We start from the raw sequence: 26,113 nt of genomic DNA, 5'->3' as shown, positions 1-26,113 counted from the left end.
TCCTGTTCTTGCCGCCAAAGTGGATAACCTCACATTTATCCACATTATATTGCATCTGCCATGCATTTGCCCACTCGCCTAATCTATCCAAGTCACTCTGCAGCCTCCTAGCATCCTCCTCGCAGCTAACACTGCCACCCAGCTTCGTGTCATCCGCAAACTTAGAGATGTTGCATTCAATTCCCTCGTCCAAATAATTAATATACACTGTAAATAACTGGGGTCCCAGCACTGAGCCTTGTGGTACCCCACTAGTCACTGCCTGCCATTCCGAAAAGGACCCGTTTATTCCTACTCTTTGCTTCCTGTCCGCCAACCAATTTTCTATCCACCTCAACACACTGAACCCTCAATACCGTGTGCTTTAAGTTTGTACACCAATCTCCTATGTGGGACCTTGTCGAAGGCCTTCTGAAAGTCCAGATATAACACATCGACTGCTTCTCCCTTATCCACTCTACTAGTTACATCCTCGAAAAATTCTATAAGATTCGTCGGACATGATTTGCCTTTGGTAAATCCATGCTGACTTTGTCCGATGATATCACCACTTTCCAAATGTAATGCTATCACATCTTTAATAACTGACTCTAGCATTTTCCCCACTACCGATGTTAGGCTAACTGGTCTATAATTCCCCGTTTTCTCTCTCCCTCCCTTTTTAAAAAGTCCTCCTCATCTCCTTCCTAAAGGAACGTCCTTTAATTCTGAGGCTGTGCCCTCTGGTCCCAGACTCTCCCACTGGTGGAAACATCCTCTCCACATCCACTCTGTCCAAGCCTCTCACTGTTCGGTAATGAGAATCCCCCTCATATTCCCATCGTAGGCTGATGGGTCTGTTCCTCTGCTCCACTGCGTTACACCCCAATAATACGTTACACCCCACTAATACAACATTACACCCCACTAATACATTACACCCCACTAATACAACATTACGCCCCACTAATACATTACACCCCACTAATACAACATTACACCCCACTAATACATTACACCCCACTAATACATTACACCCCAATAATATGTTACACCCCACTAATACAACGTTACGCCCCACTAATACATTACACCCCACTAATACATTACACCCCACTAATACATTACACCCCACTAATACAACATTACGCCCCACTAATACATTACACCCCACTAATACATTACACCCCACTAATACATTACACCCCACTAATACAACATTACACCCCACTAATACAACATTACGCCCCACTAATACAACATTACGCCCCACTAATACATTACACCCCACTAATACATTACACCCCACTAATACAACATTACACCCCACTAATACATTACACCCCACTAATACAACATTACGCCCCACTAATACATTACACCCCACTAATACATTACACCCCACTAATACAACATTACACCCCACTAATACATTACACCCCCTAGTACAACACTACACCCCACTAATACATTACACCCCACTAATACAACATTACACCCCACTAATACAACATTACACCCCACTAATACAACATTACACCCCACTAATACATTACACCCCACTAATACAACATTACACCCCACTAATACATTACACCCCCTAGTACAACACTACACCCCACTAATACATTACACCCCACTAATACAACATTACACCCCACTAATACAACATTACACCCCACTAATACAACATTACACCCCACTAATACATTACACCCCACTAATACAACATTACACCCCACTAATACATTACACCCCACTAATACAACATTACACCCCACTAATACATTACACCCCCTAGTACAACACTACACCCCACTAATACATTACACCCCACTAATAAATTATACCCCACGAATACAACATTATACCCCACGTTACAGCCCACTAATGCCCACTAATACAACATTACACCCCATTCCCCAATGTTTTAATCTACCATCTTAACCCGTCCACTCCGACCCCGAGGTTTGTAAGCCGTTTCTACCCGTGTGTCGCCGGGTTGGGACGGGGGACGGAACGTTTGGACGGGGCCGGGGGTTCCGCCCGGATCGCGGACACAAGATGGCGGCGCCGTGAGGCGGCGGGGGGAGAGAGAGAGAGAGAGGCGGGGGAGCACGAACCGAGGGACGATGTTCGCCAGGGGCTTCCGTGTCAAGTCCAACAGCGCGATCAAGGGCTCGGACAGGTGAGCGGCGGCTGCAGCGGCCCCGCGGCCCCGGGGAACAGGCAACCCCGTCACAGAGCGGCGCACCGGCGTCAGCAGCTCACCCCCTCCCCGCCGCGTCACGGCGTCACCCCACCCCCCCCCCCCGTCACCCCAACCCCCCCCCGTCACCCCAACCCCCCCCCCCGTCACCCCAACCCCCCCCCGTCACCCCAACCCCCCGTCACCCCAACCCCCCCCCCCGTCACCCCAACCCCCCCCCCCGTCACCCCAACCCCCCCCCCGTCACCCCACCCCCCCGTCACCTCACCCCCCCCCCCGTCACCCCAACCCCCCCCCCGTCACCCCACCCCCCCGTCACCTCACCCCCCCCCCCGTCACCCCAACCCCCCCCCCGTCACCCCAACCCCCCCCCCCGTCACCCCAACCCCCCGTCACCCCAACCCCCCGTCACCCCAACCCCCCCTGTCACCCCAACCCCCCGTCACCTCACCCCCCCCCCCGTCACCCCACCCCCCCCCCCCCCGTCACCCCAACCCCCCCCCCCGTCACCCCAACCCCCCGTCACCCCAACCCCCCGTCACCCCACCCCCCCCTGTCACCCCAACCCCCCGTCACCTCACCCCCCCCCCCCCGTCACCCCACCCCCCCCCCCCCCGTCACCCCACCCCCCCCCCCCCGTCACCCCACCCCCCCCTGTCACCCCAACCCCCCGTCACCTCACCCCCCCCCCCGTCACCCCACCCCCCCGTCACCCCAACCCCCCCCCCCCCGTCACCCCAACCCCCCGTCACCCCAACCCCCCGTCACCTCACCCCCCCCCCCGTCACCCCACCCCCCCCTGTCACCCCAACCCCCCGTCACCTCACCCCCCCCCCCGTCACCCCACCCCCCCGTCACCCCAACCCCCCGTCACCTCACCCCCCCCCCCCGTCACCCCACCCCCCCGTCACCCCAACCCCCCGTCACCCCAACCCCCCGTCACCCCAACCCCCCCCCCCGTCACCCCAACCCCCCGTCACCCCAACCCCCCGTCACCCCAACCCCCCCCCCCGTCACCCCAACCCCCCGTCACCTCACCCCCCCCCCCGTCACCCCACCTCCCCACCCCCCCGTCACCCCAACCCCCCCCCCGTCACCCCAACCCCCCGTCACCCCACCCCCCCCCCGTCACCCCAACCCCCCGTCACCCCAACCCCCCGTCACCTCACCCCCCCCCGTCACCCCAACCCCCCCCCCCGTCACCCCAACCCCCCGTCACCCCAACCCCCCCCCCCCGTCACCCCAACCCCCCGTCACCTCACCCCCCCCCCCGTCACCCCACCTCCCCACCCCCCCGTCACCCCAACCCCCCCCCCGTCACCCCAACCCCCCGTCACCCCACCCCCCCCCCCCGTCACCCCAACCCCCCGTCACCCCAACCCCCCGTCACCTCACCCCCCCCCCCGTCACCCCACCCCCCCCGGTCACCCCACCTCCCCACCTCCCCATCACCTCACCCCCCCCCCCCCCCCGTCACCCCACCCCCCCCGGTCACCCCACCCCCCCCATCACCCCACCTCCCCACCTCCCCATCACCTCACCCCCCCGTCACCCCAACCCCCCCCCGTCACCCGTCACCCCACCCCCCCGTCACCTCACCCCCCCGTCACCCCAACCCCCCCCCGTCACCTCACCCCCCCGTCACCCGTCACCCCACCCCCCCGTCACCTCACCCCCCCGTCACCCCAACCCCCCCCCGTCACCTCACCCCCCCGTCACCCCAACCCCCCCCCCCTGTCACCCCACCCCCCCCCCCCCGTCACCTCAACCCCCCGTCACCCCAACCCCCCGTCACCTCACCCCCCCCCCGTCACCCCACCCCCCCGTCACCCCACCCCCCCGTCACCTCACCCCCCCCCGTCACCCCAACCCCCCCGGTCACCCCCCCCCCCGTCACCCCGTCACCCAACCTCCCCATCACCCCACCCCCCCGTCACCTCACCCCCCCGTCACCCCAACCCCCCCCCGTCACCTCACCCCCCCGTCACCTCACCCCACCATCACCCCAACCCCCCCCCCCGTCACCCCGTCACCCAACCTCCCCATCACCCCACCCCCCCGTCACCTCACCCCACCATCACCCCAACCCCCCCCGTCACCCCACCTCCCCATCACCCCACCTCCCCATCACCCCACCCCCACCGTCACCACACCCCCCCCGTCACCCCAACCCCCCGATCATCCCACCCCCCCCCCGTCACCCAACCCCCCCCCGTCACCTCACCCCCCCGTCACCCCAACCCCCCCCGTCACCCCACCGTCACCTCACACCCCATACTACTTCCCCATCAACAACCCCCCCCCCGTAATCACACTGTCCCCTTCCTCTGTCACACACCCGCACCCTCCACCTGTCAACTCCCCCCTCAGCCACCCGAGCCATACACACCCTTCCCCCCACACTCCCCTTGTTGCCTCCCCCTGTCACACACCTGCCCCCACCCCTCCCCCTTGTCATCTTCCAACCCGTGTCACACACCTACCCGCCTCCCCCTGTCATCTTCTCCCCCTGTCATCTTCTCCCCCTGTCATCTTCTCCCCCTGTCATCTTCTCCCCCTGTCATCTTCTCCCCCTGTCATCTTCTCCCCCTGTCATCTTCTCCCCCTGTCATCTTCTCCCCCTGTCATCATCTCCCCCCCTCTTGCCTTTAGTCACATCTGCCCCCCCCCCCCCATAATAAACCCTATCACACCCCTCTCTCTGTACGGGTTTGTAGGTTAATTGGCCTCTGTAAATTGCCCCGAGTGTGTAGGGAGTGGAGGAGAATGTAGGATAACAAAGACCTTGTGTGAACAGGTGATCGATGGTTCGTGTGGACTTGGTGGGCCAAAGGGCTTAGTTCTGTGCTGTATCTCTAAACGATGAAGGAGTTAGGCCAAAGAGCCTGTTTCTGTGCTGTTCGACTCCACGCTGTGGAATTCCTGTGTTAATATTTTGACTAAAGGAAAACACATAATTTTCATCCTTAAACAAACATCACTGTTCTTGTATCAGAAGAATCTGTAAATAGCCCGAGTTAGGTTTAAGTGATAAATAAAAATGTATATGAGGTTAGAAAGGAAGTTATCCATCTTTTTTTTAAAAAGGGGTAGCAGGGTGGCGCAGCAGTAGAGTTTTGCTGCCGCACAGCGCCAGAGACCAGGGTTCGATCCTGACTCTGGCTCCTGTCGGTACGGAGTTTGCACGTTCTCCCTGTGACCATGTGAGTTTTCTCCGGGTGCTCCGGTTTCCTCCCACACTCCAAAGATGCACAGATTTGTAGATCAATTGGCTTCTGTAAATTGTAAAATGTCTCTAGTGTGTAGGGTAGGACTCGTGTATGGGGTGATCGCTGGTCAGCACGGACTCGGTGGGCCGAAAGGCCTACTTCCACGCTGCATCTCTGAAGTCTAAATCCAAATCACTGGTTGTTTGGATTTAATTGAATGCCGATATTAAGTGAGGAATGAATGTTTTCAAACAACTGTTCCTTTTTGTTCGTATAGGAGGAAGCTCAGGGCGGGTATCCAAACTTCTTTCTCGTTATCTGCTGGTCAACTATCATGTCTCCTGCCCAGCAAGGAGGATCTGAATGTGGTAAAAATCTATCTGAATAAAGGAGAATCCGTGACTGTCTACGTTGTAAATAAAAACCCCATCTTCTTTGAGATGAACAAGAGAATCTATCCAACAGGTAGGCGTAGTTCAAATTTGATTATTTTCTGATGGCTCATGAAATAAGTTGAGTTTGTCAAACTTGTGTGACATCGATAGTTATGCTGTTCAACCTTTCAGATGTGACCTCTGGTGTGAAGAAGTGCATTGTGACATTTGATGTTGTTGTTTTTTGAGGGATGTGGTTGAGTTGCTGATAGTTTTAACACCAAGAAAATCCTGGATGTACAGGTTGGGCCAGGTGGGGTGGTAGAATGGGCAAGTAAGACAGTTTTCTGTTCGGGACTGGGACAGACTGCACGACAGAATTTCCTATCAACTACTTGGTCATTAATCAATCTGTGGTAATGAAAAGGATTTAGAAGATCTGAAAATCAAACCAAATGGTATTGATAGACAATAGACAATAGGAGTAGGCCATTCGGCCCTTCGAGCCAGCACCGTCATTCAATGTGATCATGGCTGATCATTCTCAATCAGTACCCAGTGTTGCTAAACAAATCTCTTCACTGAGGTGGTGAAACCGATGGAGAAAGGTATAACATGGGTCCCCTGCGTAACAGGTCACGATGCTCATGTTGATAAGCATTTGATTCTGTTTGAGTTGGGGCTGTGTGAAAGATGTAAGTTAAACAAGATGTTGGTGAGGCCACATTTGGAATATGGTGTTTGGTTATGGAAGCCCTGCTACAGAAGAGATACTATTCAGCTGGAAATGGGGTAGAGATGATTTACGAGGATGGTGCCTGGGCTCGAGGGCCTGAGCTGTAGGGAGTTGGACACACTGAGACTTTATTCCTTGAAGCACAGGAGGCTGAGGGATGATCTTGTAGAGGTAGAACCCACAAACACCTGTGGTTTGTAAGTTAATTGGTCGCCCTAAGTTGCCCCTCGTGTGTAGGGATTGGTGAGAAAATGAGATAACATAAAACTAGTGTGGGCTGAAGGGCCTGATTCCATGCGGTATCTCTGAACAAAACCTGGTTCTCTGAACCATTGTACTTCCTGTGATGCAGACAGGTGGTGTTGGCCTGTGTGCTGTTGCCTTCTTTGCACTGTTGTCTATTGTTAGAGTTAACCCCACAATAACTCTCTGAGGTTGAGTCGTTTGACCTGTTTGTTTTCATTCAACAGTCTATACCCTGTGGTTGTATCCGGATATGCTGGTTTCATTCACCACGTGGCCAGCTGTTCTACCAAAGCTTGTCGGAGGAGCAGGTAAGACGGCACAAAAGTCCGCTGCAAAAAGGCTTATCATCATCCACATGTTGCAGAGGCAAATATTTATCTTGGTGTAGTTAATGAGTGGTTAATTAACAATTAATGGTGGGGCTATAGTTGGTGCGGACCTGGGGGCGAAGTGCTTGTTTCGAGGTTTCGTCGAGGTGGGATACAGCAGAGAAACCACATAATGGATAGGAGAGGTTTAGAGGGATATGGGCCAAACGCAAGCAGGTGGGACCAATGTAGATGAGGTATGTTGGTCAGCATGGGCAAGTTGGACCGAAGGGCCTGTTTCCACGCTGTCTGACTCTGACACTAATCTCTCTGTGATTCTGACCTGCAGCTTAGTAATAACTTAGTGAAGTAAATCGCTGTATATTGTGGTATATCATTGTAGAACACGTTCAGCGCTGCAGTGGGAAGCCAGATTCACGTTGGTTCACGGTGTTTCTCCGTTGATCCTGCATCACCCGCTGAGTATTTCATGCACCCAGGGTTTTGCCATCGTTACAAAGGGTGCGTTCCAGAATCACTTGTTTTTTTAGTTTAGTTTGGAGATACAGCGCAGAAACAGGCCCTTCGGCCCACTGAGTCTGCACCGACCAGCGATCCCCCGCACATTAATGCACACTAGGGACAATTTACACTTATACCAAACCAATTAATCTACAAACCTGTACGCCTTTAGAGTGTGGGAGGAAACCGAAGATCTCGGAGAAAACCCACGCAGGTCACGGGGAGAACGTGCAAACTCTGTACAGACAGCACCCGTAGTCGGGATCGAACCTGGGTCACCGGCGCGGCAAGCGCTGTAAGGCAGCAACTCTACCGCTGCGCCACCGTGCCGCCCTACACACCTATAGTCCCGATAAATCGGTTAAATTGTTTGTGAGTGGAGTGAGGCCGGTAGGGGAGGAGAGGGAACCAGGGTCTAGCCTACCGCGGCCCTCGAGATCAATAACCTGCTCTGAAGTGTAAAAGGAATCGTCTCCTCCAGCATTTGGAGTGGGTGGTAAATCTCCTTTGCTCCTGCAGATCTGATGTTGCCCGGAGTGATCCTGCCACCACCTGGTCTTCCCGTGGTACTGCAGGGAGATCTGTGCGCCATCAAGCTTGTAGATAGCAGGTACTGACTGCCGTCACTCTCCCAGCATCACCTCCACCCGCCTTGTGTTTTGTTTGAGCGTTTCCATGTTTTGCTAATAATAATTCTACAGAAGGGTGTCGACCCGAAACATCACCCATTCCTTCTCTCCATAGACGCTGCCTGTCCCACGGAGTTACTCCAGCATTTTGTGTCAATCTTTGGTGTAAATCAGCATCTGCAGTTCCTTTCTGCACATGAATAAATAGTTGCCTCCTCACAGCGCCAGAGACCCATGTTCAATCCTGACTATGGGTGCTGTCTGATGGAGTTGGTATGTTTTCCGCGTGACCTGCGTGAGTTTTGCATAGAAACATAGAAAATAGGTGCAGGAGGAGGCCATTCGGCCCTTCGAGCCAGCACCGCCATTCATTGTGATCATGGCTGATCGTCCACAATCAGTAACCCGTGCCTGCCTTCTCCCCATATCCCTTGATTCCACTAGCCCCTAGAGCTCTATCTAACTCTCTCTTAAATCCATCTAGTGAATTGGCCTCCACTGCCCTCTGTGGCAGAGAATTCCACAAATTCACAACTCTCTGGGTGAAAAAGTTTCTTCTCACCTCAGTTTTAAATGGCCTCCCCTTTATTCTAAGACTGTGGCCCCTGGTTCTGGACTCTCCCGATATTGGGAACATTTTTCCTGCATCTAGCTTGTCTAGTCCTTTTATAATTTTACACGTCTCACTGGGTGCTCCGGTTTCCACCCACATTCCACAGATCTACAGGTTTGTAGATTCTCCAAATTGTCCCCAGTGTGTAGGATAGAGCTTGTGTGCAGGTCAGTGTAGGCCGAAGGGCCTGTGTCCACACTGTCTCTAAAACTAAAACTAAACATGGATACAATTGCAAGTTTTAAAAGACATTTGCACAGATCTATGTTTAGGAGAAAAAAAATTGCAGATGCTGGTTTATAACGAAGTTAGACACAAAGTGCTGGAGTAACTCAGCGAGTCAGGCAGCATCTCTGGAGAGAAGGGATGGGTGACGTTTCGGGTCGAGACCCTTCTTCAGGTTGATGTGTGGGGAGGGGACGGGGCAAAGATAGGATGTAAACACCGTGCAGCTAGCACCCATAATCTGGATCCAACCTGGGATTCTGGTTCTGTAAGGCAGGAACTCCACCGCTACGCAACAGTGCCGCCCTCTTTAACAAAGCAGTTATGTGTCCACTGTAAATCTTCTTTATGGGTCTGTGTCAGTTTTAGTTTGACCACGTTTCTATGATGCCCTCAGCATGTGTAAGGGCCTGTGTTAGCACTAGCAGTTGCTGGCAGTCTGTGCTCTGCAACACAAATAAAAGAATGGAATGTTGCAGGGCCAGAAGGTGGGGAATGGTGGTGTGGTGGTGTGGCCAACTGTAGAGACGCAAGAGACTGCACATGCTGGAATCATGGGCAGCAAACAAGCTGCTGGAGAAACAAAGTGTTTCAAGGAGGGAAAACGGACAGACAGCGCTGGAGGCCATTGGGTATTTTTAAAACGGAGATCGACAGGTTCTTGATTAATCCGGGTGTAAGAGGCAACGGGGAGAAGGCGGGGGAATGGGACTGAGAGGGAAAGATAGATCAGCCACAATTGAATGGTGTAGTAGACTCGATGGGCCGAATGGACTAATTCTGCTCCTCTGACTTATGAGCACAACTTTTTTGTGTCTGGACCCTTCCTGTCACTCATTCCATTTGTCAACCTTCTGCCTGGTGTCTGAGTAACTGCTACAGCCAGATTCAGGTTTATCTTCTGCATCGAGCAGTACAATTACCGTTAAAAAAACATTCCCCCTCAATAATCGGAGAGACTTGGATGATGAAAGTTCAAATTAAAAATGTTCCACTGTTGTTTGACTTTGTGCTCTTGTGTTTTCCAGAGCTCCCGTGGCCATAGGCTTGGCCAACATGTCCACAGCAGAGATGCTTGCAGCTGGAATGAAGGGGAGAGGCCTCACCATCCTCCATGCGTACCTGGACCAGCTGTGGTAAGAGGGGACGCTGCTCCATGCAGATGTGGCAAACTCTATACAGATGTGGCAAACTCAATGCTAGCATTTATTTCAAGCGGACTTGTATACAAAAACAGGGGTGTAATGCTGAGGCTCTACAAGGTCAGGCCGCATTGTGAGCAATTGTGGGCCCCATAACTGAGGAGGGATGTGCTGGCTCTGGAGAGGGTCCAGATGAGGTTTACAAGAATGATCCCATGAATGTGTAGGTTAACCTATGATCAGCGTTTGTCAGACTTAGCCTGTACTTGCTGGAGTTTAGAAGAATGTTGGGGGAACCTCATTGAAACGTACAGAATAGTGAAAGGTTTGGATAGAGTGGATGTGGAGAGTCTCGGTCTAGAGTTCCTAGCCTCAGAATTAAAGGACGTTCTTTTAGGAAGGAGATGAGGAGGAATTTCTTTAGTCAGAGGGTGGTGAATCTGTGGGATTCTTTGCCACAGAAGGCTGTGGAGGCCAAGTCAGTGGATATTTTTAAGGCAGAGATAGATAGATTCTTGATTAGTGAGGGTGTCAGGGGTTATGGGGAGAAGGCAGGAGAATGGGGTTAGGAGGGAGAGATAGATCAGCCATGATTGAATGGCGGAGTAGACTTGATGGGCCGAATGGCCAAATTCTGCTCCTATCACTTATGACCTTATAACTTGATTTTAAAATAAAGCAAAGTACTAGAAGTATTTAAAGTTATCTGTTAAGAGCCAGATTTGAGTCCTTGCATTCAGTTACTTACAATGGATGCATGGAATATTCACGTTGTGAATGGAATATAAAAAGATTTAACAAGTAATTGAAACAAAAAACATTGAAGGATTATTTTCTCTTGAGGATGGGTGTTGAGAAGAAAGGTCGTGGTGTTGGTCTCAGGGTTCAGCCTGTGATGATCATTCTGCAGCCTGGGATCATCTCTATAGATTGACTGAAAGATTCAGCATGACATCTCGTTCATTCGTTCTCTCCAGAGATGCTGCCTGTCCCGCTGAGTTACTCCGGCACTCTGTGAAACGTCACCCATTCCTTCTCTCCAGAGATGCTGCCTGACCCGCTGAGTTACTCCAGCTTTTTGTGTCTATCTTCGGTGTAAACCAGCGTCTGCATTTCCTTCCTACACATTAGAGAGTCATAGTCATGGAACGATAGAGCATGGAAACAGGCCCTTTGGCCCAACTTGCCCACACCGGCCAACATGTCCCAGCTACACTGGTCCCACCTGCCCGCGTTTGGTCCATATCCCTCCAAACCTGTCCTATCCATGTACCTGTATCCATTCTAGACTAGTCCTATTTGTCTGCAATAGGCCCAGATCCCACAAAACCCTTTTTATCCATATCTGCCAAATGTCATTTGAAAGGCATGACTGTATTCGCATTATATTATGTATTGTAAGTAGATTTTAAATGTCTTTTGAAACTTTCCTCGCACTGTGTAGGATAGTGTACGAGTGCGGGGATCGCTGGTTGGTGCGGACTCGGTGGGCCGAAGGGCCTGTTTCCGCGCTTTATCTCTAAACTAATGCAGCTGATATCTGATGACCAAATGTTGTTTCCAGCGATGAACTGAATGGTTTCTCTGCAGGGCGTTTGGGGAGAAGACACACCCACCTGTGATTGTGCCTGAGCTCGGTGCGTGTGGGGAGATCAGTGACCACCAGGGGGAGGAGGAGGAGGAGGAGGAAGGAATGACCGAGGCACTGGGCGTGGATGAAGGGGCGGTGAGCCTGGCTGGGTCACAGACGGACACAGACGCTCCAGACCTGGCCGATCTGTGTCTGGACGTGGAGACGGAGCGGGAAGGGGTGACCTCGCCCAAGGGCCGGGCTGCAGAGGGCAGTGTGGACCATCTGGACACTCTTCCCTTGGCGGAAGGTTCCACCGATGCCGGGAGCGAGCGGGAGGCTGTGGACACCGTCGCGACCACACAGGGTATGAAGGGGTTAACGTTCACAAACAACCACCCAGCAAGTTCCATTCCCTCTGAGGGCCGGCACAGTGGCACAGCGGTCGAGTATTGACTGCGTAGCAAAAAACTGCAGATGCTGGTTTACATAGAAGGTAGACACAAAATGCTGGAGTAACTCAGCGGGTCAGGCAGCATCTCGGGAGAGAAGGAATGGGTGACGTTTCGGGTCGAGACTGAAGTCTGAAGAAGGGTCTCGACCCAAAAAGTCACCCATTCCTTCTCTCCCGAGATGCTGCCTGACCCGCTGAGTTACTCCAGCATTGTGTGTCTACCAGAGTATTAACTGCACTGTGGCACTGTTATCCCACTTTCTCCTCCACTCCCTGCACACCAGGCGCAGTTTTACGCAGGGCCAATTTAACCTGCAAAACCCGCACGTCTTCGGGATGTGAGAGGAAGCCGGAGCACCCGGAGAAAACCCACGCAGTCACAGGGAGAACGTACAAACTCCACACAGACAGCAGCTGCAGTCAGGATGGAACACGTGTCTCTGGTGTGGTGAGGCAGTGGCTTTACCCACTGTGCCACTGAGACATCCCCAGGTTTAAGAAAAAAACTTGGAAAGGGTTAAAATCAGTATGTGGATTAAATTGAATAGTTTCTTCACATGAAGATCTAACGTGTTGCAGAGCTGTGGACAGGGGGTGATAAAGGATAGGAATAGAATTAGGCCATTCGGCCCTTCAAGTCTACTCCGCCATTCAATCACGGCTGATCTATCTCTCCCTCCTAACCCCATTCTCCTGCCTTCTCCCCATAACCCCTGACACCCGCACTGATCAAGAATCTATCTATCTCTGCCTTAACAATATCCATTGACTTGGCCTCCACAGCCGTCTATGGCAAAGAATTCCACAGATTCACCAGCCTCTGACTAAAGATATTCCTCCTCATCTCCTTCCTAAAAGAACGTCCTTTAATTTTGAGGCTGTGCCCTCTGGTCCGAGACTCTCCCACTAAATCCAGCTTTGCAGCTGGAGATTTAAAGCTGAAATGTCCTCGTTGTGAATATCATCCTGTTACCCAGGGGCTCTGTTGCCCTCTGCCGTTTAGTGAAGTTTAGTTTAGTATGGAGATACAACGCGGAAACAGGCCCACCGGGTACGCGCCGCCCAGCGATCCCCGCACACTAACACTATCCTACACCCACTAGGGACTATTTACACGTACACCAGGCCAATTAACCTACAAACCTGTACGTCTTTGGAGTGTGGGGAAAACCGAACAACTTGGAGAAAGCCCACGCAGGTCACGGGGAGAACGTACAAACTCCGTACAGACAGCACCCGTAGTCGGGATGGAACCCGGGTCTCCGGCGCGGCATTCGCTGTAAGGCAGCAACTCTACCGCTGCGCCACCGTGCCGCACAGTTGGTTCAGTTGAATTCCCCTCACTGCAGCTAGTGGCACTCTGCATTCACTGACTTGTCCAGTTAGTGGTGGGGCCGACACTTGGCTCACAGGGCGGCACGGTGGCGCAGCGGTAGAGTTGCTGCCTTACAGCGAATGCAGCGCCGGAGACTCAGGTTCGATCCCGACTACGGGCACCGTCTGTACAGAGTTTGTACGTTCTCCCCGTGACCTGCGTGGGTTTTCTCCGAGATCTTCGGTTTTCTCCCACACTCCAAAGATGTACAGGTTTGTAGGTTAATTGACTGGGTAAATGTAAAAATTGTTCCTAGTGTGTGTAGGATAGTGTTAATGTGCGGGGATCGCTGGTCGGCGCGGACCCGGTGGGCCGAAGGGCCTGTTTCCGCGCTGTATCTCTAAATCTAAAATCTAAAAAAAACTACGCAGGCAGGTGTGTATTCCTGGAGCTAAAATAACTTTGTTTAACACCCATCCTGGTCCTGTGGTTACAGAGCAGATGGATGAGATCCTTCGGCAGTGTTTCCTTCATGCTTTGAAGTGTAAAGTGAAGAAAGCTGACCTGCCTCTGCTCACAAGCACCTTTCTGAAGATCTACATGTATCCCTGTTGGTAAGTGTACCGTTCTCACCCAGAGCAGCAACCTTACACCGTGCAGCCTGTAACAATGCGGGCTTCAAGCACAACCTTTAACAGCCGAACTATAAGCTACCATGAGAGGAATAGGTCGGGTAAACGCTCCGAGTGTTTTGCCCAGAGCTGGGCAATCGAGAACCAGAGGACATTCGTATAAGGTGAGGGGGGAAAGATTTAAAAGCAACCCAAGTGTGGTGGGTGTATAGAACAAGTTGCTGGAGGTGGTTGAGGCAGGGATATCAAAACATTTACACAGGTGCATGGATAAGCTAGATGCACAGTGATATGGTCCAAACGAAGGCAGGTGGCATTAGTGTAGATGGGGCATGTGGGCCGGTGCGGGCAAGTTGGGCCGAGGGGCCTGTTTCCACGCTGTATCACCCTATGACTCTACTATGTTTAGAATTTAAACGTTGACCTAAGAAACAAAGAACTGCAGCTGCTGGAATCCTCAACAAAACACAAAGTATTTGAGGAAAGGACAGAATGTGCTGGAGTAACTCAGCGGGTCAGGCAGCATCTGTGGAGAACATGGATAGGTGACGTTTCACACAGTGCTGGAGTAACTCAGCGGGTCAGGCAGCATCTGTGGAGAACATGGATAGGTGACGTTTCACACAGTGCTGGAGTAACTCAGCGGGTCAGGCAGCATCTGTGGAGAACATGGATAGGTGACGTTTCACAGAGTGCTGGAGTAACTAGGCGGGTCAGGCAGCATCTGTGGAGAACATGGATAGGTGACGTTTCACAGAGTGCTGGAGTCACTAGGCGGGTCAGGCAGCATCTGTGGAGAACATGGATAGGTGACGTTTCACAGAGTGCTGGAGTAACTCAGCGGGTCAGGCAGCATCTGTGGAGAACATGGATAGGTGACGTTTCACAGAGTGCTGGAGTAACTAGGCGGGTCAGGCAGCATCTGTGGGGAACATTCTGACTGTTTACTTCTAATTGTAAGTCAACATTGATTCAGTGTGAGTTGTTCTGGTTCATCCTTGCACAGCCCTGAAGGCAGAAGTATAGACGTCAAGAAGTCAAGCTACAAGAAGGTACGTGAATGTGTGCAGGAAGTCCACACCATGGCTGAAGTCTAGCAGGACTGTTTAAACACTTGTCCCTCTGCCTCTTCATTATGATATTTCACTTTGTTTTCCATGAATCGGTACTTTGTCAAAGTAATTTATTATTCAAAGTATTATTTTTAGACTAATAGAAGCTTTCCACGTTTGGACACCCGAGATGTCCTGGGTCCTGAGTGCTGGTTCCCCCCACTGCTGTTGTAGGTGGATCCCTTAGTGGGTGACGTTCCGGGTCAGAACCCTTCTTCAGACTGAAAGGGATCATCTCCAGAGATGCTGCCCGACCTGCTTTTGTCTCATTCTTTAATCATGGTCACAGATTTGCCAGCATGGACACAGGCCGTTCGGCCCACCTTTTCAGTGCCGCCCAGTGGGCACCCGCCTGTACAAATCCCACCTCCTCTCCCCTGGTCCACTTGATTCAAGCGCTCATTTAGACATTTACTAAATGGTGTCAACAGCCCATCTTCAACCTCTGTCTCTTGTCTGACCATTGTTTAAGTGTTTGCTCGCTGGTTTTCCCTTCATTTGCGATGTATGCGCATTCCCGAGCCTTCTAGCTCTGAGAAGTTGGCCGTTTATGAATTAAAGATCGGCACAAAACGCTGGAGTAACTCAGTGGGACAGACAGCATCTCTGGGGAGAAGGAATGGGTGCCGTTTTGGGTCAAGACCCTTCAGTCTGATGTCGGGGGAGTGGGCGAGACAGAGATAAAATGTAGTCGGAGACAGGAAGGCTGGTGGGAGAACTGGGAAGGGGGAGGGGATGGAGAGGGAGAGGGAAAGCAAGGGCTACTTGAAGTCAATGTTCATACCCCTGGGGTGTGAGCTACCCAAGCGAAATATGAGGTGCTGTTCCTCCAATTTGCGCTGGTCCTCATTTATGAATGAATATAAAGGTTTATGAATAACGTTTTATTCAGTTTAGATATGTAGCATGGAAGCAGGCCATTCAGCCCACCAAGCCCATGCCCACCATCGACCACTCGTTCACACTGGTTCTGTTATCCCTCTTTCTCATCCATTCCTGAGGGGCAATTTACAGAAGGCAAGTGACCTACAAACACATCTTTGGAATGTGCGAGAAAAACGTAGGAAACCCATGCGGTCACAGGGAGAACGTGCAAACTCCACACAGACAGCGCCCGAGGTCAGCATTGGACCCGGGACTCCGGTGCTGTGAGGCAGCAGTTCCACCCGCTGCACCACCGGGCCACACTGTTAAAAGAATTATTTTTTCCTGAAGTCTCGTCTTTCTGGTTCAGTAGTGGAACCTCCACATCACTTTGCATTCATTGATCATTGACATTTTCCAGGATCGCTGATCTGTTTTCGTCTCTGTAAGCTTGGCACAAAAGTGACCGAAATAGACACAAAATGATGGAGTGACTCAGCAGGGACAGGCAGCCTCTCCTGAGAGCAGGAATGGGTGACGTTTGGGTCTGAAGAAGGGCCTCGACCCGAAACGTCACGCATTCCTTCTCTCCAGAGATGCTGCCTGTCCCGCTGAGTTACTCCAGCGTTTTGTATCTATCTTCAAATTAAACCAGCATCTGCAGTTCCTTCATGCACAAAAGTAACCTAGGTATCTGTGTCAGAAGGCCTTTGTTTCAAGCCCCAGGCATGGACCCACATACACAATGAGGACCATCCCACTTTAAAGCTACCTCTTCAGCCTGCCTGCTGGTCTCTTGCCTGATAGTTTCTCCTGTTGCCTCGGGTAACTACGGCAACCTTTATTGCCACGTCAAAAGTGCCATTAATAAATGTTGTTATCTCCCAAAAGGAATTCTTGTCAGCTCTCAGAACGTTAGCCAAAAAGCACTTAAGCCCTCTTGCTGTCCATTTGTTGTTAACCAAGTTTGAAAACAACTTCAAAAGTCGTTTACATTTAAACCACAGCCGGTGCCTGGGTATTTGTGATCCTGGAGTGCAGAGTCAGGCTGATGTGGCCCCAGTTATACTGCAGTTCTGGTCTAGAGGTGGTGCAGACATTAATAATAATGTCTGTTATGAATGTAATAATACAGCTTTGAATCACTGTGTGCTGATGTCCTCTGTATACTGATTATACTGCAGTTGTTCTCACTGGTCAGTGCGGGTGTCGGGTTATGGGGAGAAGGCAGGAGAATAGGGTTAGGAGGGAGAGATAGATCAGTTGTGATTGAATGGCGGAGTGGACTTGATGGGCCGAATGGCCTAATTTTGTTCTTATCACTTATGACCTTATGAGGACTCAGGGCTGTGGGTGGCCGGAACCCTGTGCATTTTGATTTATTGGTTATTTAATGGAACAGCACAGAAGCAGGCCCTTCGGCCCACAATGTCTGTGCAAACATGATGCCATCTCCAACTCCACTTTCGGGGAGTTACGGACTTGGACTCCAAGATCCCTCTGTACATCAATGCCCCTAAATGGCTACATTCCCCTTACATTGGACCTCCCAAAGTACAGCATCTCAAGAAGGCACAGTGGCACAGCGGTAGAGTTGCTGCCTGACAACACCAGAGAGCCGGGATCGATCCTGTCTACGGATGCTGTCTGTACGGAGTTTGCATGTTCTCCCCGTGACCATGTGGGCTTTCTCCAGGTGCTCCGATTTCCTTCCGCAATCCAAAGAAGCGTGGGTTTGTAGGTTAATTAGCTTTGGTAAGTATTGTAAATTGTCCCTAATGATTAGGATAGTGTTAGTGTGCGGGGATCGCTGGTCGGCGCGGGCGCGGTGGGCCGAAGGGTCTGTTTCTGCACTGTATAAACTAAACTAAACTAAACTTATCACTTGCCCGGATGAAACCATCTGCCACTTCTCCACCCAGTTCTTTAGCTGATCGAAATCACGCTGTACACTTTGACAAATGGTTACGTTGTGAAGTGACCTGTGGAATCTCGCCCTCAGCTCTCCAGGTTTCTGCAGGCCATGCAGCAGAAGCAGATCATCCAAATGAGGGAATTCTCCAAAGGCGTCGAAAGCATCGCAGTTGTGAACTGGCATCACACAGAGTACGTATGCAGAGGAGTACGTACGCAGAGGAGTATGTAGGCAGAGTTAAACCCCTCCCGCTCGGCGCAACTCCACTTGTACCCGTACACGGGAGGCTGGCCTTAAACTCCACACCTCAGCAAACATCCTGAACATCTCTCTCACAAACAATGGGAATGGTTTAGGAGTAACTCAGCGGGTCAGGCAGCATCTGTGGAGAACGTGGATGGGTGACGTTTCACAGAGTGCTGGAGTAACTCAGCGGGTCAGGCAGCAACTGTGGAGAACATGGATAGGTGACGTTTCACAGAATGCTGGAGTAACTCAGCGGGTCAGGCAGCATCTGTGGAGAACGTGGATAGGTGACGTTTCACAGAGTGCTGGAGTAACTCAGCGGGTCAGGCAGCATCTGCGGAGAACATGGATAGGTGACGTTTCACGGAATGCTGGAGTAACTCAGCGGGTCAGGCAGCATCTGCGGAGAACATGGATAGGTGACATTTCAGATTGGGATCTTCAGTGTCTGAAGAAAGGTTCCAACCTGAAACACCACCTATCCTTTATCTCCAAAGATGCCGCCTGACCCGCTGAGTTACTCCAACACTTTGTATCCATCATCTTCAGTCTCAATATATGTCAGGTTTAGGGTTATTATTGTTGTATGTACCGAGGTACAGTGAAAAGCTTTGTATTGCCTGCTACCTAAACAGGTCAGATTTACCATACATCAATACAAACAATTCAAACTCGAGTGCAACAGGTGGAGCAAAGGGGAAGATACAGAGTGCAGAATATAGTTCTTGCATTGTAGCGCATCAGTTCCACAGACAAAGTCCAATGTCCGCAATGGGGTAGAGGTGAATCGGACAGTGCCCTAGCTTATGGAAGGGACGGTCAGAAGCCTGATAGCAGAGGGGGAGAAGCTGTTCCTCAGTCTGGTGGTGCGCGCTTTCAAGCTTCTGTACCTTCTGCTGGACTTTTAGGAATAGTTCCCAAGTTGACTTGCCTCCACAACGTTTACAAATGCACTTTATCTTTCTGCTCACAGACTGAGGTCCTTCACGGTTACTGAGGTGGCCACTGGTGAAGAGGTGACGCCGGCTGACAGCGAGACAGAGATAGTCTACCAGCCACCGGAGATCAGCTCCTTCTACAGCATTCCCAGCAGATTAGTTCCATTGTTTAAGCATGCAGGACTCAAGTAAGTTTGGTAAAAGCTTCCCACTGTGCAGTCACACCTCTGCCTATAGCAGGATTGCCAGCTGCCCCGTATTAGCCGGGACATCCCGTATTTTGGGCTAAATTGGCCCAATTGACCGCCCTTGTCCCGTATTAGTAGGGTGGCCAACTTCCTCACTCCCAAATACGGGACAAAGGGTGACGTCACCGCCGCGCCCCACGTGGCCTCACCCAGACAGCGGCCACGTGCTCCCGCTACACCAATGGTGACATTTCACAGAGTGCTGGAGTAACTCAGCGGGTCAGGCAGCATCTGTGGAGAACATGGATAGGTGACGTTTCACAGCGTGCTGGAGTAACTCAGCGGGTCAGGCAGCATCTGTGGAGAACATGGATAGGTGACGTTTCACAGAGTGCTGGAGTAACTCAGCGGGTCAGGCAGCATCTGTGGTGAAGGGGAATAGGTGACGTTTCGGGTCGAGACCTTTTCCTTCTCTCCAGAGATGCTGCCTGACCTGCTGAGTTACACCAGCACTTTTTGCCTATCTTCAGTGTAAACCAGCATCTGCAGTTCCTTACCACCTATCACTTGCCAGGCTTTGTCCAGTTCCCACCTCTCTTCCAGCTTTCTTTCCCGCTCCTGCAATCAGTATAAAGAAGGATCCCAACCCAAAATGCCGCCGATCCTTCCCCTCCCCAGATGCTGCCTGACCCATTGAGTTTATGTTTTTATGCACTTTGTGTTTTTAACGAACTTCAAGGTCCTTGTGCCAATTGTCGGTTTAGTGCAAATGTTTCTGCCGTTTGTGAACACATACCTTGCTAACATTAGAGGGGTAAAGATTTCAGCATTCCCACCTTCTAAATATATCTTCTTCTTTTGTAGAAAAGATGCCGAACTCTCCAGTGTTGATGTTAAAAATATCGTCACAAATTATGTAAAATCCAATGAACTGATAGATGACTGCAATAAAAAGTAAGTGAGCAGTCTGGAATGGTCATTAAAAAACTGATCCGGTTTCTGTCAGTTTCTGTGGAATCTGTCAGTTAACACAACAACAAGGAGCAATATTTATCCCGCTGTGTGTGGAAAGTAACAACATTCACACCCACTTGGTCTGTGATCTAAATAGCACTGGGCAAGTTAAGGCTGTTGTGTTCAATAGACAATAGGTGCAGGAGGAGGCCATTCGGCCCTTCGAGCCAGCACCGCCATTCAATGTGATCATGGCTGATCATTCTCAATCAGTACCCCGTTCCTGCCTTCTCCCCATACCCCCTGACTCCGCTATCCTTAAGAGCTCTATCTAGCTCTCTCTTGAATGCATTCAGAGAATTGGCCTCCACTGCCTTCTGAAGCAGAGAATTCCACAGATACTGCCTGACCCACTGAGTACTTCCAATTAGTCACGTTACACTCCGTGTTTGTACACCCATCACATGGCGGCACGGTGGCACAGCGGGTAGAGCTGCTGCCTCACAGTGCCGGAGACCCGGGTTCCATCCCGACTACGGGCGCTGCCTGTACGGAGTTTGTACGTTCTCCCCGTGACCTGCATGGGTTTTCTCCGAGATCTTCGGTTTCCTCCCACACTCCAAAGATGTGCAGGTACGTAGGTTAATTGGCTTGGTGTATGTGTAAATTGTCCCTAGTGTGTGTGTGTAGGATAGTGTTAGTGTGCGGGGATTGCTGGTCGGCACGGACCCGGTGGGCCGAAGGGCCTGTATCTCTGAACTCTCTCTCAAACATTGTGTTGAGCACTTGGGAAGATTTGACCAACTAGTTTGAACAATGGGTCAAAGATGACCATTTATTCAAATGGCCGATTTCTTCAGTCCTTGGGCAGTGCTGTGCAGTGGTTGTGCAGTTCTGATTTTTCTATCATCCTGTATAATAATGTACCATGGTCCATTCAAGAGACTCTTAAGAAATGTTGTACAGAATTTGGTCCATCATATCTGTAAAATGTAAAATTGCCCAAGAAAACCTGAATCTGTTACTTGTGCTGAAAATTATACTTAATATTAGTTTAGTTTATTGTCACGTGTACCGAGGTACAGTGAAAAGCTTTTGTTGCACGCTAACCAGTCAGCGGAAAGACAATACATGATTACAATCGATCCATTTCCACTGTACAGACAGACACATGATAAGGGAATAGCGTTTAGTGCGATGTAAAGCCAGCAAAGTCCGATCAAAGATAGTCCGAGGGTCACCAATGAGGTAGATAGTAGTTCAGCACTGCTCTCTGGTTGTGGTAGGATGGTTCAGTTGCCTGATAACAGCCGGGAAGAAACTGTCCCTGAATCTGGAGGTGTGTTTCTGCACCTTTTGCCTGATGGGAGAGGAGGAGTGTTTATGCAGTTTCTGATTGTTCTATCATCCTGTATAATAATGTACCATGGTCCATTCGAGGGACTTTGAGAAATGTTCATAATTTGGTCCATCTTACCTAGAAAGTGTAAAATTGCCCATGAAAACCTGAGTAGTTTATTGTCATGTGTACCGAGGTACAGTGAAAAGCTTTGTTGTTGTGTGTTATCCAGTCAGTGGAAAGACAACACATGATTAGTTACAATCAAGCTGTCCACAGTGTACAGATACAGGATAAAGTCATAAAGTCCGATTAAAGATAGTCCAAGGGTCTCCAATGATGTAGAAGGGAGCTCAGGACCGCTCTCTAGTTGGTGATAGGACGGTTCAGTTGCCTGATAACAGCCGGGAAGAAACTGTCCCTGAATCTGGAGGTGTGCGTTTTCACACTTCTGTACCTCTTGCCTGATGGGAGAGGGGAGAAGAGGGAGTGACCGGGGTGAGACTGGTCCTTGATGATGCTGCTGGCCTTGCCGAGGCAGCGTGAGGTGTAGATGGAGTCAATGGAAGGGAGGTTGGCTTGCGTGATGGTCTGGGCTGTTATCCACATATTATCCACATATTATAGGCAGACCAGGAGCGGTGATTTTGTCATTACTGCCCTCAGCCCTGAACTGATGGATGTCCACATCGTGTCGCACAAATCTCTGGACGAAACCATTGTCTAATGCATTTAGTGATGATGATGATGATACAAGTCAAAGCTACAAGATTAGTTTCATTGTTACTGCATTTGGGTGATAACTTCCCTTTTGTTTTTCCACCAGTTATGTCATTGTTGATCCCATCCTGTGCGACTGTATATTGGAAAAGTCTGAGTATCACGTAGTTTCTAAACTCAAATGGGATGACCTCTTTAACAGGTAAGTCATTAAACCTCTGCAGTAAAGCTGTACGGTTGCAATATTATTCACTGAGTTAACGTAACAATCAGATTAACATCAACTGCCATTTATATATCTTTAATGTACATAAACATTCCACACTGCCTCACAAAATCAGTCAACTTTACCAACGATTAGATAGTGTCGGAAGGAACGGCAAACCTTTTGATGGTATAGAGACACAGGGAACAGCAGATGTTGGAATCTTGAGCAAACACAAAGTGTTGGAGTAACTCAGCGGGTCAGGCAGCATCTGTGGAGAACATGGATAGGTGACGTTTTGAGGCGGGACCTCAAGAATCTGATTGGGTCTGAAGAATGATCCCGACCTGAATCGTCACCTGTCCATTTTCTCAGAGATGCTGCCTGACCCTTTAGACTTTAGAGTGTTTAGAGACACAGTGGGGAAGCAGGCCCTCCCCCCCCACTGAGTCCGCTCTGCCCAGCGATCGCCTCGTACACTAACATTACCTCTACCTACACACTAGGGACTATTCATAATTTTACCAAAGCCAAATAACCTACAATCCCACACGTCTTTGGAATGTGGGACGAAACCGGAGCACCCGGAGGAAACCCACGCGGTCACGGGGTGAACGTACAGACTCCGTACAGACAGCACCCGCAGTCAGGATCGAGGCCGGGTCCCTGACGCTGTGAGGCAGCAGCTCTACCCGCTGCACCACTGTGCCGCTCCAAGCTGACGAACATGCTGAGTTACTCCAGCATTTTGTGTCTATCTTCAGTGTTTAAATATATCTGTTCTGGCCATTGATAAATCTCTCCAGCCACCAAGTGCAGGTGGGGACACTGCAACATCTGCCTTGTTAAAATGCACAGCGTGCAGGCACACAGTAGCAAAGGGAGCTAATTACCCTCAAAGGGAAGGGTTTAATGGACATTTAATCAACTCCTTGCTAAATCTGATTTAGTGCTGGGACGGACTCGAGCTGCTGGTGTTTTACAGGTGCCTGGAGCGACTGCAGAAATGTCATCAAGTGGCATTCCCCGGGCAGCAGCCGGTCGTACACAAGGGGAACATCAAACCGATCATCATTGATGTGGCCCAGCGAGCCTCCAACAAGAAGGTCAGTGACTGCGAGCCAGATCCCACGGGAACGCCAACGCATTCCCCATTAACGCCACGCCAGGATTTGCTGCATTGTCATTTCAACAGCTTGTGTGCAGGAAGGAACTGCAGATGCTGGTTTAATTCAAAGATAGACACAAAGTGCTGGAGTAACTCAGCGGGTCAGGCGGCATCTCTGGAGAGAAGGAATGGGTGGCGTTTCGGGTCGAGACCCTTCTTCCAACATTTCAACAGCTTATATTGATTAAGTAGGGCGTCACGGTGGCACAGCGGGTAGAGCTGCTGCCTCGCAGCGCCAGAGACCCGGGTTTGATCCGTCTGTACGGAGTTTGTACGTTCTCATAAGGTCATAAGTGATGGGAGCAAAATTAGGCCATTTGACCCATCATGTCTACTCCGCCATTCAACCATGGCTGAGCTATCTTTCTCCTTCCTAACCCCATTCTCCTGCCTTCTCCCCATAACCCCTGACACCCGCACTAAATCCATGTCTGCCTTTCACTAAAGAAATTCCTCCTCATCTCCTTCTTAAAGGAACGTCCTTTAATTCTGAAGCTATGACCCTCTGGTCCTATACTCTCCCACTATCCTCTCCACATCCACTCTATCAGGGCCGCTCACTATTCGGTAAGTCTCGGAGCTCCCCCCCTCATCCTTCGAAACTCCAGCGCGTGCAGGCCCAGTGCGTGGGTTTTGTCCGTGATCTTCAGCTTCCTCCCACACTCCAAAGACATACTTGTTTGTATGTCAATTGACTTGGTATAAATGTAAAATTGTCCCTAGTGTGTGTAGGCTTGTGTTAATGTGTGGGGGATCGCTGGTCGGTACGGAATCAAAGTGCCAAAGGGCCTGTTTCCACGCTGTATCTCTAAACTAAACTAAACTGGGCTTCCTTTACAGAGTCAGCAGTTACCAATATTCAAAGTTTCCCGGTCTCGGTCACGTTGGGAATTTCCTTTACTATATTTTTTTCTGCTTTCATGGATCCCACTGTGAATCTACGTGCAGCACTCTGATCATATCTCACTGTGTTTAAAAAAAACAATGTTTAGAGATTAAAAATGGGGAGGAATTCAGTGGGTCGGGCAGCATCTGTGGAAGGAGATGACGATTTGGGTCGGGACTCTTCGTCAGACTGATTGTAGTGGGGGGTGAACTAGACCTCACGCTGCCTCGGCAAGGCCAGCAACATAATCAAGGACCAGTCTCACCCCGGCCACTCCCTCTTCTCCCCTCTCCCATCACGCAAGAGGTACAGAAGTGTGAAAATGCACACCTCCAGGTTCAGAGGTTCAGTCTGAAGGAGGGTCTCGACCCGAAACGCCACCCATTCCTTCTCTCCTGAGATGCTGCCTGACCTGCTGAGTTACTCCAGCATTTTGTGAATAAATACCTTTGATTTGTACCAGCATCTGCAGTTATTTTCTTACACCTCCAGATTCAGGGACAGTTTCTTCCCGGCTGTTATCAGGCAACTGAACCGTCCTCTCACCAAATAGAGAGTGGTCCTGACCTCCCATCCACCTCATTGTTGAACCTCGGTCTATCCTTGATCGGACTTTACTGGACTTTATCTCGCAGTAAACGTTATTCCCTTTTCCTGTATCTGTACACTGTGGACGGCTCGATTGTAGCAATGTATAGGCTCTCTGCCGACTGGATAGCACGCAACAAAAGCTTTTCACTGTACCTCGGTACACGTGACAATAAACTGAACTAAAGAGGAGGAGTGAAACGTGAGGAGGGAGGGAGGGAGTTTGTTTGTTTGTGGAAAGGGAGAGGCTGTGTGACTGCATGTTGTCATTTTGAAATGGAAATCCGTTGTTTGCTTTTTGACAGGTAACTCTGATCAAAAACCTTGATGTGTTTGGCATTGATGGCCAGAAGTTTGGAAGCCTGCTCCAGCTGAGAGCCCAGGCCAGTGTCACCTTCAATGCGGTCCCTGGCACAAAGGACAAGCTGGACCTGCAGGTTCAAGGCAACCAGGTCAATCACGTTGCCAAGATCCTCACAGGCAAGTACCTTCAGTTTAGTCAGTAACATGAACATAGACAATAGGTGCAGGAGGAGGCCATTCAGCCCTTTCGAGCCAGCACCGCCGTTCAATATGATCATGGCTGATCATCCAGAATCAGTACCCCGTTCCTGCTTTCTCCCCATATCCCTTGATTCCGTGAGTCCTAAGAGCTAAATCTAACTCTCTCTTGAATACAGCAAGGAAATAGACCCTTCGGCCCATCGGTAACCTGTTCACACTAGTTCCATGTTATCCCATCTTCTTGTCCACTCCCTGCACACCTGAGACAGTTTACAGAAGGAAAATTAACTTACAAACCCGCACGTGTTTAGGATGTGGGAGGA

The 26,113-nt window shown here is 50.8% G+C and overlaps 2 protein-coding genes across 4 annotated transcripts in view; one reads left to right on the top strand and one right to left on the bottom strand.

Annotated features, from left to right (window-relative positions):
* The window catches only part of LOC144605167 (dual specificity tyrosine-phosphorylation-regulated kinase 2-like), an 18,404-nt gene extending 16,169 nt beyond the window's left edge, over positions 1 to 2,235 (bottom strand). The window contains exon 1 of one of the 2 annotated variants that reach the window (XM_078420246.1): positions 2,103 to 2,235. The gene's annotated coding sequence lies outside the window, so the exon portion shown is untranslated. Of the gene's footprint in view, positions 1 to 1,918; positions 1,980 to 2,102 lie in introns of those variants that run through there. The other variant, XM_078420245.1, reaches the window with a different exon arrangement.
* eif2d (eukaryotic translation initiation factor 2D) overlaps positions 2,040 to 26,113 on the top strand; it is a 25,371-nt gene continuing 1,297 nt past the window's right edge. The window contains exons 1-14 of one of the 2 annotated variants that reach the window (XM_078420242.1): positions 2,040 to 2,167; positions 5,675 to 5,862; positions 6,978 to 7,061; positions 8,103 to 8,193; positions 10,079 to 10,186; positions 11,783 to 12,129; positions 14,028 to 14,145; positions 15,170 to 15,215; positions 18,142 to 18,245; positions 19,274 to 19,426; positions 20,291 to 20,380; positions 22,546 to 22,641; positions 23,630 to 23,750; positions 25,592 to 25,766. In XM_078420242.1, coding sequence (XP_078276368.1) covers positions 2,112 to 2,167; positions 5,675 to 5,862; positions 6,978 to 7,061; positions 8,103 to 8,193; positions 10,079 to 10,186; positions 11,783 to 12,129; positions 14,028 to 14,145; positions 15,170 to 15,215; positions 18,142 to 18,245; positions 19,274 to 19,426; positions 20,291 to 20,380; positions 22,546 to 22,641; positions 23,630 to 23,750; positions 25,592 to 25,766 — 1,777 coding nt within the window. In that variant the 5' untranslated portion in view covers positions 2,040 to 2,111. The remainder of the gene's footprint in view (positions 2,168 to 5,674; positions 5,863 to 6,977; positions 7,062 to 8,102; positions 8,194 to 10,078; positions 10,187 to 11,782; positions 12,130 to 14,027; positions 14,146 to 15,169; positions 15,216 to 18,141; positions 18,246 to 19,273; positions 19,427 to 20,290; positions 20,381 to 22,545; positions 22,642 to 23,629; positions 23,751 to 25,591; positions 25,767 to 26,113) is intronic. The other variant, XM_078420243.1, reaches the window with a different exon arrangement.

Source organism: Rhinoraja longicauda, chromosome 24 (genome assembly GCF_053455715.1).
Source record: "Rhinoraja longicauda isolate Sanriku21f chromosome 24, sRhiLon1.1, whole genome shotgun sequence".
In the NCBI taxonomy this organism is placed as follows: domain Eukaryota; kingdom Metazoa; phylum Chordata; class Chondrichthyes; order Rajiformes; family Arhynchobatidae; genus Rhinoraja; species Rhinoraja longicauda.
The sequence above is the reverse complement of the archived record's forward strand: the minus strand, read 5'-3'. Positions and strand labels throughout refer to the sequence as shown.